A 20,264-nucleotide genomic window follows, 5' to 3' on the forward strand; every position below is an offset into this window, starting at 1 on the left:
GGACTGATTTGCTGCTTACATGTCCTGAAAACATTTCTGTAGGAAATAATTCTGGTTTACAACTGCTTAACTTGCAAACAATGAACTACACAGGCTGTAATGAAGTTACCAGCCTGTTGTCGGCAGAGGGCAGGAGTCCAAGATCTGTGGAGCTTTTCTTTCTTGCAGAATCAAATTGTTCGTTTCTTCTACTGACATGATTTTTTGCTCTTTTCTTTTTTCTTCTGGCTCATAGCTTCCTAGTTGCTTAGGGAGCTGCTTTCTTATTCTACAAAGTCTGTTAGTGTATGACCTTGCAGAGAAGTTGCAGTTTGGCCTCCTCTCGCTCCATCTGCCGGTAGCTGTCACGTCTGGCGCTCGGGACTGGCCAGCGCAGCGGATGGCCACGGTAGCGAGCGGTGTGGCTCAGTACGGGCACATCAGCCCTTGAACTTCCATTCCTGGTCAGCACACCCTCGGTGTGGTCTTGGAGAGCATCTCTTGGTTCAGTTTCATCCCAAAAGCAGTCCAAGCAGTGCTGCCGCTTCTCTCTGTTGGGAACCAAAGTGCAGTAAGTGGGGAAATTCGCTTCAAAAACTGGTCCGAATCAAAACACCAATGTAAATATGCCTATGAGCACTGCAAGAATGCGTAGCTATCAGTGTTCATTTTGGTGATTCCCCACCCACCCACCCAGGGCTAGGGGTTTTTTTATTTTCCTACAGGGTTTCCAGTATCCTTCCAGCTTTGTGTGAAATTGCCTCTCTTTTTAAACAGCGATCCAGAGTTTTTGTAGGGATGGAAAATGAAGCAGAGCATTTCTGCTAGAGCAGTAGGGAGAACTCTCATCCAACTAGTATCCACACATGTATAATTTCCCATGCCTGTAGGGGGAGAATAAATCCTAAACGGGATGGGTGGTGAAGGGGAATAGATTTGGCAACCTTGCTCCAAAGAGTTGTCTGAATTTGGGATTGAGCTGGCATATCAGAGATAGGCACCTGGTGCAATATTTTATATTATTGCCAGAATGTAGCTAAGTATAGGCACAGGATCAGCATTGCCAAGATGAAAGCAAATAGGTTTGTGGAGGAGATAATCCAGGAACTGCTGCATCATTCTCAGCACAGGGACTAAGCATTGAATGGATCGAGGTGGCTAATCACCTCCAGTTAATTCCTCAGGTGTTTTCTGTTCAGGATTGAAATTGCTGTCTGTGCTGTCACTGTTCTGTGGGAAAATAAAGTCTAATCCACTCGGCACCTCCTCATAGCGTGAACTTCACACGGAACGAGCCCATTTGCCAATTTTGAACAACTTTGCTGCCAAGAAGCTCATCTTCTCTTTCTCAGAAAGATGAGACTACAGCATGTTGGTGAAGATGAGTCTAATGTGGAAGATCTTCCTTTGTATACACACTGATGCCATTAGCTGTGGGAAATGCTTAGATGCTGCAAAATGTCTGACAATCACAATGACATCAGTGTCCAAGGCATTTTCCATTTCTCTAAAAGGCAAAAGCTAATAAAGTGAGCTTGTTTACTTTGCTTTCTGCAATGAAAAAAAGCACTAAATGATTTATCCTCATGCTTTTCCAGGAGGAAACAGTGTAGACTGCAACTCAGCACAAATCCGTAACGAATGGAAAAGTCTCATTTATTCCAGGAGAAATTATCTTTTTAGGGACAGTTCTGAATCTGGGCTATAATTAAAACAGCCTTTTAAAGAAAAAGAAGAACACTGGATGTTTTTCTCATTTGATGTATTACCTATCACTAATGACCCTCTTTTTCTCATTTCCATTTAAAAAATGGATATAAGCAATTAGCCGTATATTGCACAAAAGTAGCATTACCTGAAAAAATAATTAAGATGATCTTGAAATTAAGGAAATCAGTGTTGAAGAGAAGCAGGTGCTTAATGGAGGTGAGACCAGCTGTGCTTCCCAGGAACGTGCTTGAAGCGCTTCATGGAAAAATGTGTGAGGCCTCCACACACCACTGGTAGGAAATTTATAATAATTCAGACAAATCGCATCCTATAAATAGCAGAGCTGGATTCATTAGGACAGGAGGCAGATGGAGAAAATCTAAAACTTGTTTGTTTCTTTTTAAGGGACTATAACGCTTATGAAAAGTGTCAGCTTGCTGTCAATGAGGGAAAAACCCTCTGGTGCAGCAGTAACTTTCTCACTGTTAGGTTCTCCTCTCTGCTAACGAGCAGCCATCCATGAGAGGCGTTCATAATACTTTGTTTTAGCAACTCCTGCCTGCCTTTTTCTGGCATAGCCAGGCTGACACAGAAGTGCTGCAGTGTTGGAAGCATGCAGCGACTGAGGGAAGGGGAGAGACGTGAGGGAGGCCAGAGGGTCCTGTATGGTGCGTAGCGCTAGCGCTTGCTAACTCCAGTTAAAACGGATGCTAATGGGGCAGAAGCATAAATGCAGCTGGAAAATGGGGATGTGCGGAGTGAGGTGAGAATCATCTACCAAATGGGCTAAGGGGTTATGCCCCAAAGCAGAAATGTACTGGTAATTGGTAGAGGAAATGCTGTGAATTATCAAAGAGAGAAGGTGAAGACATTTTTGAGATACTCTTACGTTGGTAAGTAGGAAAAAGGAAAGGCTTTCATGCGTGAAGAGAAGTAATGCCAGAAAGTGAGTGGGAGGTGCGTGCCTGGAATGCAGCTCTGTCCGTAAGTGGAGGTGAGAGGGTTGTTGCATCTTCTTATTTGTACACAGTGAGGTGCTGCAAAGAAGGAAGAGCATCCAGCCAAAAAGGAGCGTACAGGCTGACAGAAAGGGCACGTTGTAGACTGCATTTAAATAACAGGAGAGGGTGAACATGTGGGGCTGTTGCCAAGTATGCCAAAATTATAACTAGGCACTTTAAAACAAAGCCATCAGGGAAGACTGGCCGAACACAGGCTGCAACCACAGGCAAGTCTGAGTTCTTATACAGAGGTGGTAAATGTGTTCTGTATGATTATTATCTGTTAATGAACCTGCCTTCATCTCTTTCGCTGATCTGATTTACATTTCAGCAAAGCTTCCTTAAAAGATAACAGTGTCAAAATTCCAGTAAGCTATCCTAAGAGAATTTTTAAGTACAGGAAAGGAATACTGCACGCTTATCAGGCAGCGGTGTTTTTTCTTGAGGATTTCTTAGATTGCCAATTCACCTTGTGAAGTGGCAGAGGAAAAAGGTGATGTGAAGGTCATATTGGAGTCAGATAATCACAAACTTATTCAAGGAATGGAAAAAAGCTGTACAACTGTTCATGCTTCATGTATTAAATAACTACAGTTTTTCTCAGCATTCAATATAGAGGGCAGTGATCCCAACGCAAGGAGAGGACATTGGAGAAGAGGAAAGTAAGTAGTATGGGTTGGCAGGATGCCTTTGGGGATTGCCATCTGTTGTGGCTTGCATGTATCCATAGGGTGTCATGTAGCAAGCAAGTGGTGGCATTAAAACCAGTCGCAGACATGGAGCAGGTTAACTACCCAGGCGTTTGAGAACGCGGGCGTGCTGGGATGCATGCGAGAAGCTGAGCAGGGAAAGTACGAGCCAGCACAGGGGAGCTCATGGATCCTCATGCATACATCAGTTTTTTAGTGTATGGAGCAAAGAAACCCTTGGCTGATGAAGTGTATTTTTTTGCTTTCTATGGGATAAACAAGGCCTGTATATCCAGGAGGTAACATGGCCTGTGTTTATGGGCGGTGTTATATGAGGTTTAAAGTACTGAGTTCTGAGATCTTGATTCACATAGTCCCACAGCAATAACTAGTATGAAAAATATGGAGAAACAGATTTGAAACATAAGGCTTTAATTTCAGAAAGCCTTTAGCAACAGAGAATTTTAAAAAGAAACAAAGATAGGATATTCACTCGATAGGGGATAGCACTGTTCAGTCTTCTTGCTTCTAGGTTTGATCTGAGATGTCTGAAATACAATAATCTGTGATGTGTACTGAAAAACATGTATATGAGGGATGGGTGATTTTGAAGAGAAAGTACTGAAGAGAGGGAGTGATTTGTGTTTGTAGGTTTCCTGTCTTGCTGGTGGAAAACTTGCTTTGAATTATGCTACACTTCTAGGACAGCATCTTGTTATGTGAAAAACATTCTTTTCATGTGTACAAATTAAAAAAAAAAAAAAAATTCTTCTGCTCAAAACAGTCTTCAAATTTCCTCTTTGCCCAAGCTCATTCGCACTTCTATACTTTCTTTCATGTCATATTTTTCCAAAAATCCTGTCCTAGATAATGTCTGCTGAACTTTATTTATTGCAAACACCCCAAAAGCCACCAATCCAGAATATCTTCCAGCTACCGTTACTGCATATGAGTCTATATTGACCATAGGTTGCTTGTGTCTTCCTGCACTCACCAAAACAGGGGATTTAGGTTTTTTTCCACGTACTCTGAACAGCACCATGATCTTTCAGATCATGTTTGTGTGGCAAGTGCTTTACCTGGATGCTTGCATACTCTCCCCTCCTCGATGCAGTGTGTCATGCCACACTTAGTGAAGAAAGGTAGGTAAAAATGGCTTCAAAATATGCACAGCTTGGAATGATGAAGTTCTTGCCTAAGATCCCCTTTTTAATATGGGTAGATGGATAAATCCTAATCCTTTGGATGAGGAAGTCAAGACACGGATGCTGCTGTCAGTTACGCAGCATCACAAAAGGAAATCTGTGGCAGAGCTGGGAATAGTTCTCATTCCTGTCATGCTTAAACTGCAAAGCTGATTCAGTGACTCTGGGGATAGTTAACGTGTGTGTCTGTCGCAGTCTCCCAGTGTGTTTCTGGGACTATGCTGGTGTATTTCTTTGCCTAATATTTGAACTGGAGTGAGCATTTCTTCCTGCCCTTACCGACTGGGGATTTTGTTCACTTTGACGTCTTGCATCCTTCTTTTGTCGCAAAAGTGTGAGAAGGGGGTGTGATGTGGTGGTGTAACTTGCTCTCTTTGGCCCTGTTGTTTGTATCTGTAAAGGTACTGAGATAGAATTGAATGAAAACAGGAGTGTGAGGTGAATTTGCAACCCAGTCTAGGGATGCAAAGTAAGAATTGTTGCAGGAAAAAATTGTCTCTTGTCACCTTGTTATTACACACACATACTCAGCCTGCTAGGCAGTGTATAGCATAGCACAGCACAGATTTCAGAAAGAATTGTCAACCAGAAGACAAACAAAGGAACCTTCAGCCCAGGCAAATGTCCTGTGCATGGGTTCGCATGTGCAGCATTTTCAACAACTGTGGTTAAAATGTCCTGGACGTGGCAGAAGCCTTCTTTCTGTGGTGTAGCTTTCTCTTGGCTGTTCTCATATGTGATTAAATAAGAGGTATGTTATGTATTTATTCATATATTGCTTTCTCTGCTTTTCTTGCTTCTGTTCTCCTCTTGCCCCACCTGCAGGCTTTGAATTACTGTACCAGCCAGATGTGGTCCGACTGTACCTCTCCATCCTCACCGAAAGTCAGAACTTCAACACTCTGGAAGCTGCAGCAGGAGCTTTGCAGAATCTCAGTGCTGGCAACTGGACAGTGAGTGCAGTCTTCTCTTTAATCTCTTTTGTTTCCTTTGTGTAAGTAAAGAGCAAAGCTATGTCACGTTGTAAGTGAGCTGTTACTTTGAGTTTTTGCAGCTCCTTTAAGAAGGAAGGAGGTGGGAGCTACAAAGAAATTATTTCCATCTTACTTGCCCACTAAAGATGTTTTGCACCTTCTGGACAGATGGCATTTAGGTAGTAGAAGTGTCACTGAACTCGTGATGATTGAACCATGAACAGGTTTTACTACTACATTTAACCATTGCTTCGTTCATTCAGAAAAACCTGTTGCTCGATGATTAAGTGTCCTGAATAATTAATTCATTGGATTGTCAGATTGCTCAGGAAACTGCACTCCAAAGTGTTCTCTGATACCATATCTGAAGCATCCCCAGCACTAATCAGGCAGTTCTCTCAAAGGTATGCCTGATCGCTTCTAGAACCACACAGCAAATAGGACTGATCAGCAGCCTGAGGATCAGCGGGGTGGTGTTTCACAGCTGTCTTGAATACAGTTTATTTTAAAAACAATCATGAAACAGAATAAAAGCGTGAAATTGGAGGTGGGGGAAGATAACGGATGCTTTGGATGCTTTCCTGTTCCCTCCAAATGACCTCTTTTTTTTCCTAATCCAGAAGGATGTTTTCACACTGAGGTGTGTACAGAACAGATGCTGACGGATGATGCTCTTTCCTTCTATTTCTGTCCTCTTTCCCCAGCAGCTTGCTAAGCTGTAGGATGAACTTCTACATCCTTTCTTCCTTGGTGCTTGATGAACTTGAATGATGGGTTAAGTTACAGATTTGTCAGCACACACAACCTAACTAGTCTTTGCAGGGGGGAAAAAAAATGAATTACAGCACTGAAAGAAATGCCAGGGGCAAGGAAAGGGCAGGTATATGAACTCATAATACTTTGTGTTGTTTCTTTTCCCTTGTGTGTTCTGATCAGTGGTCCACGTACATCCGTGCAACAGTGCGGAAGGAGAGAGGCTTACCCGTGCTTGTGGAGCTGCTCCAGTCTGACTCTGACAAGGTTGTGAGGGCTGTGTCAATTGCCCTGAGAAACCTTTCCATGGATCGTCGCAATAAAGATCTCATAGGTATCTTCTGAACTTTTCTAACCAGGCTGGGATCTTGGATACCCTTGAGAGGCCTCACATTTTCTGTCACTTGTGCTGAGGATCCATTTTGTATGCAGTTTCCATCTGTGCTATCTAAGATTACTCTGTAGCCACCGAGTGGAGGGCTGTCATCTCGGAATGTATTTCCAGCCCATTCAAACAAGCTGTGGTTTGACAGAATTCTTTAACTCGGGAGTAAAACCAGATGTGGATTTTTGCAGGAGAGGGGAGTGTGTGTAGGTTTGCAGAGGATTGGGTAGATTAAGAGGTTTCTTGTCTCTTCCTTAGGTCTGCCTGACATGGCACTTGTGCTTCTAGTCTCACATGATGGTCACAGAGAAGTTGCTCCTTAGGCTTGCTGTTTAGATTAGAGTGGGAGTTTTGCCCTTGGCGTGCTAAGCTAATGTGGGGAAGTGTAGTGGGCTCTAGAGCTGTCCCTTTTTTCTCGCTTCCTCCTTCCCTTCTTATCCTTTTGCGTGGTAGTTGCTTTTAGAAGCTGGATACCAAACAACTTACTCTTTTTCAGATTAGTTCTTCAGCCGTGCTCACTAGCTCCTATCCAAAGGGATAAATAAGAATTCACCTGCCCGTAAGCAGGAATCTGAAAGATTCAGCTGTTAGCTGAGCTTTCCTCTGGATGCCTCTCTATTTAACTGATGTGTTGGTTTAAACTATAACCTTGTCGGGCCAGGAAATATTGGTCACATGTTTAGTGCCATCATCCAAGTCGATACTAACAAATAGCAAGGTGGGATTCTGCCTTAATACATCAGGTTCTTTTTTTAATAGTTCAGAGGTGCAGCTAGGCAAATGGTACAGACGGACACCTGGGAGCGATAAACTCTGGACTCGTTTTTTTCTCCGGTACTATACACTGAGAAGGCTAACTGCACCCAGGAGGAAATACTCTTACCTTTGCTGGGGGAAGGTTAATAAATGCATGGCTGCACACCTTGCCCCAGAAGGCCTATTACAAGGCTAAGTTGAGTAAGCCATGTGCGTGTATTAGCATGAATATGTGGCATTAGCAGCAGCTACTGGATGCTTTTTGCCTCGGGCATTGCAAAGTATGATAGATGCTGGCTGTAAAATTCCCAATAAAGATTGGGGTTTTTTTCCCCTCAATACCTTTTAGTGTTCGTGATGAAAGAGTTTGTCTTGGGTATCAACTCTCAATCACCTTGAAATAATGAATGATAAATACACTGTTAGGTTGCAGTCTTGAGGTTCAAGACTTTGTGCATTATAAAGTTTTTTGACCTGGCAAACACCCTTGAGTTTTATCATTCAGGATGGGAAGCTGAAATGATTATTAGGGCTGACTAATGGTATCTCTTCCCCTTATCTAGGTAGTTATGCCATGGGTGAGCTGGTAAGAAATTTGCCCAGCAGGCAGCAGAGATCTGCAAAGAACCTGGAAGAGGATACAGTGGTTGCAGTGTTGAATACCATCCATGAAATCATTACTGACAGCTCAGAAAATGCAAGGTCTCTGATCCAGACACAGGGCATTCAGAAGCTGGTAGCTATCAGCAAGTCAAGGTAAGTGACCGTTGAAAGCAAAATGTGTAAGAACTGAGTGCAAACATAAAAATGTCACTATGAACAGCAGCTTTTGCTTTGTGAAAGTAATTAAGCATCCTAACCTTTCAGAGCCTTTAATTTTAGAGCAATTAATATATGCACAGTAAAAACAGTCAGCACCTTTAATAGGTTTACTTGATTTAAAAAACAAGTTAATTGAGTAGTCACTTCAGTCATGTTAAGACATGCTCTCTCCTTGTCAGATACATCTTAGCACCATGTATGCATTTAGCAGACATCATTTGCAGTGAAACCATGACCTTTATTTTTAGTGTGGGAGGCCGCCTTCCTGGGGCAGCATTCCATTCCTGGAATGCCAGTGATGAAACCTGTTTCTTTTAAATAAAACGGTTAATGATGTGTAGTAATCGTTCTGGCCAAAGGGCTGGTGGTGGTAATTGGAAGTGACAAATTTTCACTCTGCAGTTCTGTGAAGACTCTGCTTTAGAGAAAAGTCTGTTTGGTATAGTTCAGCCAGTTAGACGTATAGGTGTGCTTTCAGGAAACTTTTGACATAATCAGCTGTCCCAGCCGTGCTCCCTCCCAGCTTCTCGTGCACCTGGCAGAGCATGGGAAACTGAAAAAGTCCTTGACTGGTGTAAGTGCTACTTAGGAACAACTAAAACATCAGTGTGTTACCAACATCCTTCTCATGCTAAATCCAAAACACAGCACTATGCCAGCTACTAGGAAGAAAATTAACTTTATCCCAGCTGAAACCAAGGCAGTATCCACCCCTTATTCTATACCATCTACATCATGCCCAGGTCCTACCCTTTCCAATAGATTCCAGTTAATCACCACCACTTTCCCCATCTTTTGATATATACACACAGATATCATACCCTTAGTCTATGGGCCATCCCTCTAAAATGTCCATTAGGTTTATTTAGTCCATGACTTTGGCCTCCATCTCTCCTAACAGTCTTTTAGGGTAGGAGAGATGGGGTGTGAAGAATTTGTTGGGTTCCATCGTTATCAAATAGGAGAGCCAACCAAGAATCTAGCCCTGTATTATTTTATAGAGCGTGCTTGTGTACTGACTTAGGAAAGCATGGATAAAATTTCATTTTCTGCTTAAAAAAAGCTTAATTTTTGCTGACCCAAATTGCTTTGTAAGGTACTCTAAACCATGAAGCAACTTCACTGAATTGTGACGAATAGGTGTAAGTTGGGGTGAAGGTTTGAAAAGTGGCTTAGAACTCGTTTTGTTTGGGTTTTTTTCTAAATAAATCCAGGCAGGATGGAATCCATCTAGTTTTTGTTAATGACAGCTACAAGACAAAAGGGTCATCCTGGCCTCAGTGTTTGCCCAGCAATACACATGAAAACCCAGGAATTTGCACAATTTGCAACTTCCATTTGGATTTCTTTTTGTCAGCAAATACCTATATATATGAAGAAGTCACTGAATGATTTCACATATATCCTAGAACTTACAGGTTCAGAGAACAGCTGTGTGAAGTACTGGGTTATCTCCTGGATATTGTTCTGGTGCAAAGAGGTCAACACATCAGTAATCTTACGTTGCTTGATACTTAAGCTCTAATTTTATCTTGCAAATCAGCCAGTCTCCCAGAGAAACAAAAGCAGCATCTCACGTTCTTCAGATGATCTGGAGCTATAAAGAACTACGAAATGCCCTGCAGAAGGATGGGTGGAACAAATCACACTTCCAGGTAAAGGTGCTGGCCCTTAGATTTAGTTGTGGAAATGCCTGAGTGGAAGATGTCCTAACTTTAATAATAATATTACAGTCTGATAGATTGTGGGCTTTGGTTGTGTTCTTTTAGGTGGTAGAAAAATGTCTGGTAATCTGTTCAGTCACAGCATCGTGCATGATCTTGCTGGGTATGTTTTTCAGCACGTGAAATGTATCTTTTTAGCTTTTGGAAGTATAGGCCAAATGCTTGTGCTTTACTGGAGGAAGACTTAACATGTCTTTTCTTAGTTGTCTCTCGTTTGAAACGTTCCATCTAGCAGCGTAGGGCAGCCACCTGTTCTTGACATGCAGCCTCCTCGTCTTTCCTTGTGAAAAGGTTTTGCTCCTTTTACAGACCAACAATGCTGCCATTTACATAACAGGAAAAAAATTCCAGTAACAAATCTCTAAGAAAATAAAAAATACTCCTGTGCCATATTACCAACGGAAGGGGGGCTTAGCAGCATTCCATAATCTCTCTCCATACTGTTGGTTCGTTTATTTTTCTTGTTCAATTTCCCTGAGTAGCAATTTCATATTTCTGTGATCTTTGTCTCCTAGTCTGTTTCTGCAACTCCAAAGGGTTCCAAAGGTACTGCTGGCAGGTCTGGCTATGACGACAGCACTTTGCCTCTGGTGGATAAAAGTCAAGGTCAGTTCTGCTCTCTATCGATTTTCTATCGTGCTTTGTTTGCTTGTTTTCTGGATTTGTCACGTGTGTGTTATGGCGTGAGGGGGTAAAAATATTTTACTTGTGCGGTGATTTTTATTCCACAGTCCCAAAAGGCTCAGTCCTGTTAGCTGGATATGAATAGTATTCCTTCCCTTGTGAAATGTACACTACTGACGTTGTTTTCTCAACTTGCATGCAACATCATCAGTTACATCTTCTGGGAGAATTTGGGATGGATGCGAGTTGGAACTTCGAAAGAGAACAGCCTTGGTTGACAATGTTATGCATTAATGCATCTTGCCTTCAGCCAGGCAATGGGCTTGGCCTTACCCCTACTCAGTACTGGAGCCTTTTCCTTTCTAAAGAAATGGGCCTGTTTTGGCAGTGCTGCTTCCTCTGCGGTGCAGGTTTTTTTCATTGGAGATGGTTTATCCAAACACTGGCTAAACCTGTCTGTGCTTTTTCATGTGGCCTGATGCAGCCGTACCAACACTGGTGTAGCTCCATCTTTAATTCCATTATGATTGCTTTGTCTCTGAATCTGGTTCTAGTTTCTAATGCTCAGATGTCAAAATTTCTTCTCAGAAATCTTAGTCTCCTACAGCAGAGTTTGCCATGTTACGCTTTACCTGGTTTAACTGCAGATTACTGCAGAAAAGACGGCCCCACACTGCCCTGCCTGTTTCCACCTTCCCTGTCTGTGACCAAATCTGGCAGGTTATGCAGACAGAGGGTGACTTGGGTCAGTTCGCTGATCTGACAATGAACTTCTTGTTTTCTTCGTGGGTTAGCTTTCTCTTGGCTCAGCAGGCTACTAGGTGGGATTGTGTGCCACATGAAGCTGCACCCTTACTTATTTTCTTTCTCTTCTATTCTGGAGAGACCAGAGAGAAGCTTGTTAACAGCGGTAGGTAGTTTAAAGCAGAACTGCGGTTTCTGTTATCGCTTGGAGAGAGGGAGTTCTACATTACAGTGCCAAAGCAGAAAATACAAGGATTACATGTGCTCTCTGGAGAGCTTAAATCAAACTTCCCTTTCTGAATGGATAACAGTAGCATAGGCTGGGGGTTGTTTGGTTTTGTTGGTTGCTTTTTGTTTTGTTTTTTTACAATAGTCTCTGCATTCAGTACTTTATGGACCTTTCTAGTTCTGTGACTAATTTAAAAATACCAGGTGTTGAGAAAAGTAAATGTAACTCAAAGTCATTTCAATGTTTCTGTTTTATAGATAATGAGAAGACTGGGAGTCGTGATATGATACCTATGGATGAACTTGGCCCAGGTAAATTCAGTCATAGATCAAACCCTCCGTCTGTTTCAATAGAGTGCACTGTCACTCATGGGAAAGTTCAACTATTTCTCTAGGTGATATTCTTTCAGATGGATAAAGCTGGCATTTAAAAACAGAACATTACCTTACAAAAGATTGGCTGTAGTCTTTTTTTTTAATCTGGTTTGTTTTTTTTTTTTTCTTTTAAATACATGTAGAGTGTACAGACCAATTTCTCCAATATTTAAAGCATATAATGAAGATATACTGACCTGGCTTTCATTCTAGTCTCTGGCCCTTGAGGCAGCTGCATTCCCTATTACAGATCTGGAAGTCTGGGAATTCAGAGGTGAAAAAAAAGAGTTGAAAATTTACTTCAATATAAATTAAATCCATTCTGCCTTTGTTTTCTGTAGGTAACACCAAAATTAAGTTAGTGTGTGTGATATTCCTGGCTCCACCTTTCATTTGCCTGCATCTAGCCAAGCCTGGCTTTTCCTATGGACTGAGAACAGCCACCTACTGTCAATGAAATGCTTTGAGATTGATAAGCTCTGTAGTTTAAGACTTGTAGAGGGTTTGGGTTTGTTTTTTTTTTTTCTTTACTGAGGTAGATAAAGGTGCTGTGTGGTCTCCCAGGAATTTGCTTTACATCTTCCAGTTGATGTTATTTTTATTTAAATACCTATATTAATGCCTCCAAATCAAACAGTTTGCTCTACTGTTATTTGTGATTGTAGCTGAAAAAAATAGCAAGTTAGAACCAAGCTGAGAGCCAAGCATGTTCAGCAGTTAAAATAACAGGTATATATTACCTTTTGTATTCTTAGAAAAATGAGATGCCACCTGCCATGAATCAACTGTCCATATGTATTTTGCCTAAGGGAACACTGAAGCATTTGTTCTCACAATAGAACGAAATAACTTCAGAGAAGATTGCCTGGCAGGGTAGCTGTGTGCTGGCAGGTGCTGCAGTATGGGCAGTGCTGATTGTTTATAGTCGCAATATTAATTGTTGCCTTGTGCTTTCAGCAGTTACTGGTATGGCTCTGAGTATAAAATGAAATGCAAATTAACAGCATATGTACAACATCAGGCAGATTCTCTGGGCCGTTCTGTTCTCCAATCTTTTCATCACTATTAGAAGATTGAAATCTGTCAAATTTTCCTGACCCCAGCTCTTGGGTGCTTTTTAACTCCAGTATGACTATAACTTTGTGCTGTTTCAGAGGTCAGCTGAGAAGGAGCTCAATTATTTATCCAGTTTACTATGCTTAATTCCAAGGAGCTGGAATAACACCTTAGTACTACTTCTCTTTCCTTTAGGCTCTTCCAAGTGCCGTTTGTTTTTTGTCTTAGGGGCATACTTACATGAGGAGCTGCTCTAGACTATATTTTCTGATTTTAACTTCATTGTTGCCTGTTGTATTCTGCAATTTTTGTTCTTTTTCCACTCTGGAGTGAACTGGCAGATGTAAGGAGCAGAACATCAACATGCAGTCCTCTGGGTTTGTCCCTCCTTAAGCACAGTTTGGTTGTATCCCCACATCCTCCACACCAGCCTACATTGAACCTCCAGGAGACTGACCTCACTTATGTTTGCAAAGAAAATGCATGAGAGTACGAGAGAAAGTTGTTCAGCATCCCAGCTTATCTTCTTATTTCTTTTCATTGCAGGAATTTTTGTGCCCTGATTTCAGTTGTGTGTTTTTCCCTTGCCTTCCTCTCCTTCTGACTTCACTTGCCCTAAGATCTTTCTAATTTATATTCACTGTGTTTTAGAGAATTCTCATCTGCCTCCAGGTTTTCATTGTTCATTTCATTTAATTCAGATGCTTCCAGGTTGCATAATTATCTTTCTGGTGTACTGCTTTGGTACTGAACTGCAATTGCTCAAACACATTACAGCGTGTCAGTGCAAAATTCAGTGGATTTCCATGCCGCATGCATGTTAGAGGTACCCATCCATTCAGCCAGGTCCTTCCAGCCCAGAGTGTTCATGCTGCTCCCCTGCAGTGTACAAGACTGCTTGTTCCAGGACATCACCGCCTGTCTGCTGCTCTATTGCCTCTTTTTATCAGGGTTCAGCTGACTTGGTGCTTGGGCCTTTATTGTTAACTCATATTGACTGTTTTTCAAGATCACAAAAAGAAAATTGCTATTGGTATCTCAGCTTGTTTGCTAATACTGGGGGAGTCATCCTCCTCTAGAAAGGAAATTAATTCGCTATCAGTGTGGCTAGGGAGGCAGAAAGATATGTTCCCCATCAGCTGGCAGTACTCAACCAGTCAGATTCCTGTTGTCTGGAGCAATGGGAGGGCCTGGGTAGAGCGTAGATGTCCTGGGAGATGGAAGAAGACGTGTAGTACGAATTCCCGGGGGATGCGCTAGACAGCCCAGCACAGAGATAGCTCAGGTCTGTCAGACTTCATCAGCTCCAGACAAGTGGCTCTGCACCAAGTAATCTGAAGATCATCAATGCTTATTGCCACGGTGCTGCCTGAGGGTGGCTGTGACCCTGAGCTGTCCGTAGAAGCAGCAGAACTGTGGTCTCAAGGCTGTATGCCGTATTTCTGAGTTCTCTAAAACTGCATCTGTGCCTCAATTAACCTACAGTCAGTCAGCCAAGAGCATCTGGGAGCTGAGAATTGTTCTGACCAGAGACACACAGTTCAGATGCCCCTGTCCTGTGTGCCCATCTTCAGGCATAACTTTTCCTTTCTCCTCCTCCTTTTTGATGGGTCCGGAGGTTTGATCTTAGTAAGTTGAGAGCTGGGTGAGGGCACGGATGGAGTGACACTCAGCAGGCATTTGGTCCCATAATTTGTGATGACATTAAAGTGTTGCTGCAGAGAGAATGGGAGAGTCAGTGAAGCCATACAGAAGCCAACAAGCAGAAAGCTGAGAGAGGAATAAACAAGCTGAGAACGGGGCATGCCTCTATTCACCAGTGTAGCTTTTGTCTATACATTGGATTGTATTAACTCAGAATAATGCACTTATACCTTGGAGCAGTAAGATCTGTATAGGTGTCCTTTATTCCACAGAAACAGTTAATTCTGATCACTCTTTAGAATGAATCGGAAACATGGGAGAAGCAGTACTTTCTAACTTCTTTGCAGAGCTGTGGTCCTCCGGGCTCTGAGGTTTTACTTCTCTGATGCAGCCTCCTTCAAGACATTTCTCATTTTATGAGGTCAGATCATGAACTTCTGTCGTGGTTTAACACGGCTGACAACTGAGCACCACGCAGCCGTCGCTCACTCCCCCCACAATGGGATGGGGCAGAGAATCAGAAGAGTTAAAAGTGAGAAAACTCATGGGTTAAGATAAAGGCAGTTTAATAGGGAAAGCAAAAGCTGCGCAAGCAAAGGAAAGCAAGGAATTCATTCACCGCTTCCCATGGGCAGGCAGGTATTCAGTCATCTCCAGGAAAGCAGGGCTCCATCACGCGTAATGGTTACTTGGAAAGACAAACACCATAACTCTGAACGTCCCCCCGCTTCCTTCTTCTTCCCCCAGCTTATATACTGAGCAGGACGTCATATGGCCTGGAATAGCCCTTTGGTCAGTTGGGGTCAGCTGTCCCAGCTGTGTCCCCTCCCAGCTTCTTGTGCCCTTGGCAGAGCTGAGAGCTGAGAAGTCCTTGGCCAGTCTAAGCACCACCCAGCAACAACCAAAACATGAGTGTGTTATCAACATTCTTCTAGTACTAAATGCAAAACACAGCGCTATACCAGCTACTAGGAAGAAAATTAACTCTGTCCCAGCCGAAACCAGGACAACTTCCTATCTCTGCTGCTGCATATCTTGACAGAGTCGTAGCACAGCGTGTGGTTTCTAGAAGCACATAATCCATTAGCGCTGATGTGTGTGGCACCGTTAGCATGCAGACCACACAGCAGCAGGCTTGCAAATGAAGTGCAAAATACATTGGAACTTAGATATAAAGAACAAAGTTCTCGACCGTTCTTTGTTGTTAGATTACTGCCACTGTGCAAAAGATTGATCTTCCTGTTGCTGCTGTCCTGGCTAAGCATGGGGTTTTAATTTTTTAGTAGTATTAAAGATCTGTTGCACTCTTTAATTTTTTGTGATTACAGTCCTTATTTCTGACCTTGCTCCCTGGGAAGTATCACAGTGCCCATACTTCACTTATTAGCTGTTTCTTTCTGGGGGTACGTTAAAGGTTTCCTTTGTATCTTGGCAATTCATTTAAAAATGTTTGTGCATCACCCATGATGATGGCACTACAAAAAGGCAAAGTGATCCGTTACATCATTCTGAGTATAATTAATATTAGATTGTAAAAAGCTACCCCTCAGTTGTTTGATTGGGAGGGGAGAGTCAGCATGTTTCCATCACTTAAGGACATACCTATGTGAACTATTTACTCCTAAATAAATGATGACTCTTTAGATGAGGACGTGACTTACTAGCAGTATTCATGCCTGTCATTTGAAAGAGAATTATTGGTCATGCGTTCCTCCACAAATGCTGGCTGGGTAGCTGGATCCAGCTGGTAGTATTTTTTGTTTGAAAGGAATAGCCAAGAACGTTGGGCATCTTCATTGCCAACAAATAATTGCAGGTAAAGCCCTGTGTAGCAATTATTTTCATGCTTTAGGATCCATGTGCTACATGTATAGCTCAAAAATTCTTCAGTTATTTTTAGGCGCAGTTAAATAATCTGATACTATCCACGGTGCCATAAACATATGCTGCTTCAGGTGCTTGTTGCAGGCCTGTGTGCTCTCTGATTCCTAAGATGCATAGGAAAACCACAGCTCTTTGAAAACTTAACCTGGCTGTGGCCAGCATAAACATCATTTAGGGCCCTGCTCTGCGACTGTGTTTGGTACAAGTCACTCCAGCTGCGTGTGCTTTTGTCGTGTGGGCAAACAGTGCCTCGAGACGCCCTGGGAACCCCACAAAAAACATTACTTGTTTTTTCTTAATGACCTGTTGCAGGCAAGTAATAAACCGAGAGGGGAGCATTTTGGTGGTTTATGTAAAACCTTTTTGTGATATTCTAAGAACCCAGTTTGTCAGGACATGAAAACATTAATGATCCCTCAATTACACAGGGGAAAACAAAAGCCTACAGGGAGCTATACATTTGAGTGTCACTCACGTCAGATTACAATGCTGTCAGAGCAGGAGAGGATCTATTTGTCACTGATAATGAGGGAAATCTGATGCATCGGGAAAACAAATTAAGATTTACGTCGGCTGACAATGATTCAAAGCAAAGGTTCTGAAATAATTAGAGCCATTTCTTTAGAAAAACCCTCTCACACTTTTCTTCCTTGTGTTCATCGTGCTTTCATATTGTTTCTTAGTTGTCAGGAGAAAAAGCACCAACAGGTGCTACTTTGTGATGAAGGATGGTCCAAGCACAGCAGGGTTTGCATCAAGATTCTTCCAAATCGACAGGCCCTTTTTCTCAGTGCTCTGAAAGAGACTCTTCCAAATTATTGTCATGTCCTGCTAGTAGTCAGGCTCAGGAAGAGTGGGAACATGCTGCAGAGCATTCAGAGAATGAACACAGCCAATTAATCAGGCTGCTAAGCAAGGAACACAAGATTTGGGCTGAATTTGGAGCTCATTAGCCACAAGGCGCGAGTTGACAACTTGCTGCTTTCCTTGGGCATGCTAAAAACTGCAGCAGGCTGGGATGAAAACAGTGCTGCTTGCTAATGAGTGCCAGCATCTGGCAGTGATACAAAAAGAGGGCTTTTCTGTTTTGTTTTAAGCTGGTAAAAATGAAATTTCAGAGCTGGAGCACCTGTGAAAAGCAGGCTGCCAGCATCTTTGGGTTGTGATGGTTTATTTTCCTGTTTCTTTGCTGAAGAATTCTGCTAGCATCAGCTCTGGGTTTGCTCTGTTTGTGCGTCATGCCTGACTGTCATGTTACTTCTCCTCAGATGGGTACTCCACCATCGATCACCGGGACAAGGAGCGCAAATACAAGACCAGTGATAACACAGGGGATGCCTCGGAGAAAGAACCTTTAAAAGTGAGCTTCCCCTTTCTGCTGAACGCTAATTAGTGCCTGTAAAAGAAAGGAAGCCTGGTGTCATCAGCAAGAGATACAGGGTGGTTACTCACCAGGGGGTTGCAATGGGCTTTTTTTTTTTTTTGGTTGTCTTTTTCCTTTTTTTTTCAGATACAGCCACCATTTCATAACTTAGCACTTGGCTAACTGGAAATAAAAACAAAATGCTGCTTCCCAGTGCAGGAGCAAATGCAGGCAATCGCTGTATTCTTGTAAATGGATGAGGTTGTAAAAACAGAAGTGTTATTTCTGTTACCCTCATCCAGGCAGCATTCCCTAGCACTAAAGTGTATAAGTGTGCTCAGACTTTGTTCAAGAATAGTCACTTCAGGCTGTCACACTGCTTTATTGTTTGCAGCGTGAGTAGGTGTGAGCTTGTGTGTCTGTGTACCGCAGTGTGGTGAACAGTATTCGTTTCCCCAACACTCATTCACAGTCCTGACGGTGGACTATGTGCATAGGCCAAGGAGGTGGAGAGGGACAGAGACACATGCATAGTTATGTGTGTGCCTTCTAAAACCAAATTTAGACAAATTTATAATAAAGAAAAGAAAATCTTCCTTCACAAAGCTCTTTGTGTTGTGGGTTGCGTGCAAATGTGGCTTGTTAGGCTCTGTGTAATTTCTGTTGTATTGCTATGCCTTCTCAGCAGACCTTCTTAAAAGTTGCTTAATGCTGTGGACGTCCGTTCTCCCTGGCCTCAAAACAAGCTTGTGTTTTCCCCTGGGGAAGTAATTTCGAGAAGGAAGGGGAGGAAAAGGAGGACTCAGTGAAACAAGAGTCAGTGGTAGGAAACACTATTGTTAGTCTGCAGAAGGCTGTCCTTAACAACCTTCAGCACGGTGCTGATAATATCAGAAAATCCAGGTGATTCATGTTCAGTGGAAACAATTAAACTTCAGTCAATTGAAAGGAAAACCCACTATTGTTGAACCAGGGAAATAAGAATGTGTTGTGGAGAAAAATATTTCCATAGATCATGAATTAGGAAGATGTCCTGCTGCATTGGTCTGCCGATGTTAACTTGCCTGGTCATGCATTTCCTGCGATGTCCTGCCTTTCCCTGAAGGTACACCCTGGAGAGAGGATGGCTTCGATCCAGCTGGACATTTTTTAAGCACAGATCACACTCTTCAATTTGCCAGTTCTGGGTATAGCTGCACCCTTGTTGAAAGCTGCCCAGGTGGACTTTTTGGTAGAGGTGGTTGTGTTCCTTCATTTGTTTTTGGAACTGATAAAACTGAGCTGATTACTCATGTCATGCAGTGTGCCCCCTTGCTCCAGTGTGGCAAGAGATGGCCCTGACTGAACCAGTGTCAACAAAATAAACCTGCTAGTTCCCTCATCACAGTTCTAGTAAGTTTTGCTAGGAGGCAGTGGGAATGGATGCGTTAAGTGACATAAGAATGTTGATCAATAAGAGCTTGACAGAAAATGTCCTTCTATGGAAAATCAGCTACGGCAGGAAAATTAACAAATACTTGTTATTTTTGCCAGTCAGAATTCATTAAACTGGTCCAATACAACCCTCAAAATCACATTAAGCAGGCCAAACTCCAGTGTATGTCTGAAGTGAAGCGCAACCCAAAGTTCCGTGAGTAGCTGCTTTGCTTTCATGAGAAAAAGAGGAAAAACATTTCACCTCAACAATGCGGTCTCCCGTAGTCTCTGCTGCCTCTCAGGTTTAAGGACAGAGGGTAACCCAAATTCAGCCTGTTGTACACACCCAAGGTATGCGCTGCCGTGCCCTTAGGTGCGCAGAGCTGAGTAGCTGCTACTTCTTCTCCCTATGCTGTGAAGCAGAATCAGTCTGTGGGGTCTTCTGGCTTGTGAACTGTTCAATAACCATGGCTCTGAGGCCCAGGAGTGGCTGAGAATTATGAATAATGATGGCAGGACAGTGTGGCCTTTTGGCCATTGCAGATGCTTTTGTCAGTATTGTGTCTTTGCTGATCTTTTTTCTTTCTCTACAACTAATTTTCCCTTGTGCTCGTTTAAGCTGACTTGTTTGGTGGTTTTGTTTGATTAATCCGCTCTGTTTTGCCTTTAACTCCTCACCCTGTGCTGCAGAATGACACAAATAGGAAAAACATTAACAGGAGTAACAGGGCTTCGGTGAATCTGGTGGATGCCCGTGACATTAAACCCCAGCCTGTTGACTCCTGGGTCTAATTTGCATGCATGGTAGGTCCTTTTAATGGTAATTGGTGCTAGTGATTAACTTGTCTTGTGCATGATCTGTATCGCTGTGGAATCTCTTCAAGGCTAACTGCTTAACTGGGTCCTTTCAGACAAATGAAAATGCATTTTAA

General features: G+C 42.6%; 1 protein-coding gene across 1 annotated transcript in view; it reads left to right on the forward strand.

Annotated features, from left to right (window-relative positions):
- ARVCF (ARVCF delta catenin family member) overlaps window positions 1–20,124 on the forward strand; it is a 169,509-nt gene extending 149,385 nt beyond the window's left edge. The window contains 8 exon segments of the mRNA XM_035895366.1: window positions 5,410–5,537; window positions 6,495–6,645; window positions 8,016–8,208; window positions 9,818–9,929; window positions 10,514–10,604; window positions 11,853–11,906; window positions 17,822–17,913; window positions 20,023–20,124. Of these exon segments, the coding sequence (XP_035751259.1) occupies window positions 5,410–5,537; window positions 6,495–6,645; window positions 8,016–8,208; window positions 9,818–9,929; window positions 10,514–10,604; window positions 11,853–11,906; window positions 17,822–17,913; window positions 20,023–20,124 (923 nt within the window).
- Window positions 20,125–20,264: the final 140 nt, after the last annotated feature.

This window comes from Egretta garzetta, unplaced genomic scaffold, assembly GCF_000687185.1.
Source record: "Egretta garzetta isolate BGI_Z169 unplaced genomic scaffold, ASM68718v1 scaffold25, whole genome shotgun sequence".
In the NCBI taxonomy this organism is placed as follows: Eukaryota; Metazoa; Chordata; class Aves; order Pelecaniformes; family Ardeidae; genus Egretta; species Egretta garzetta.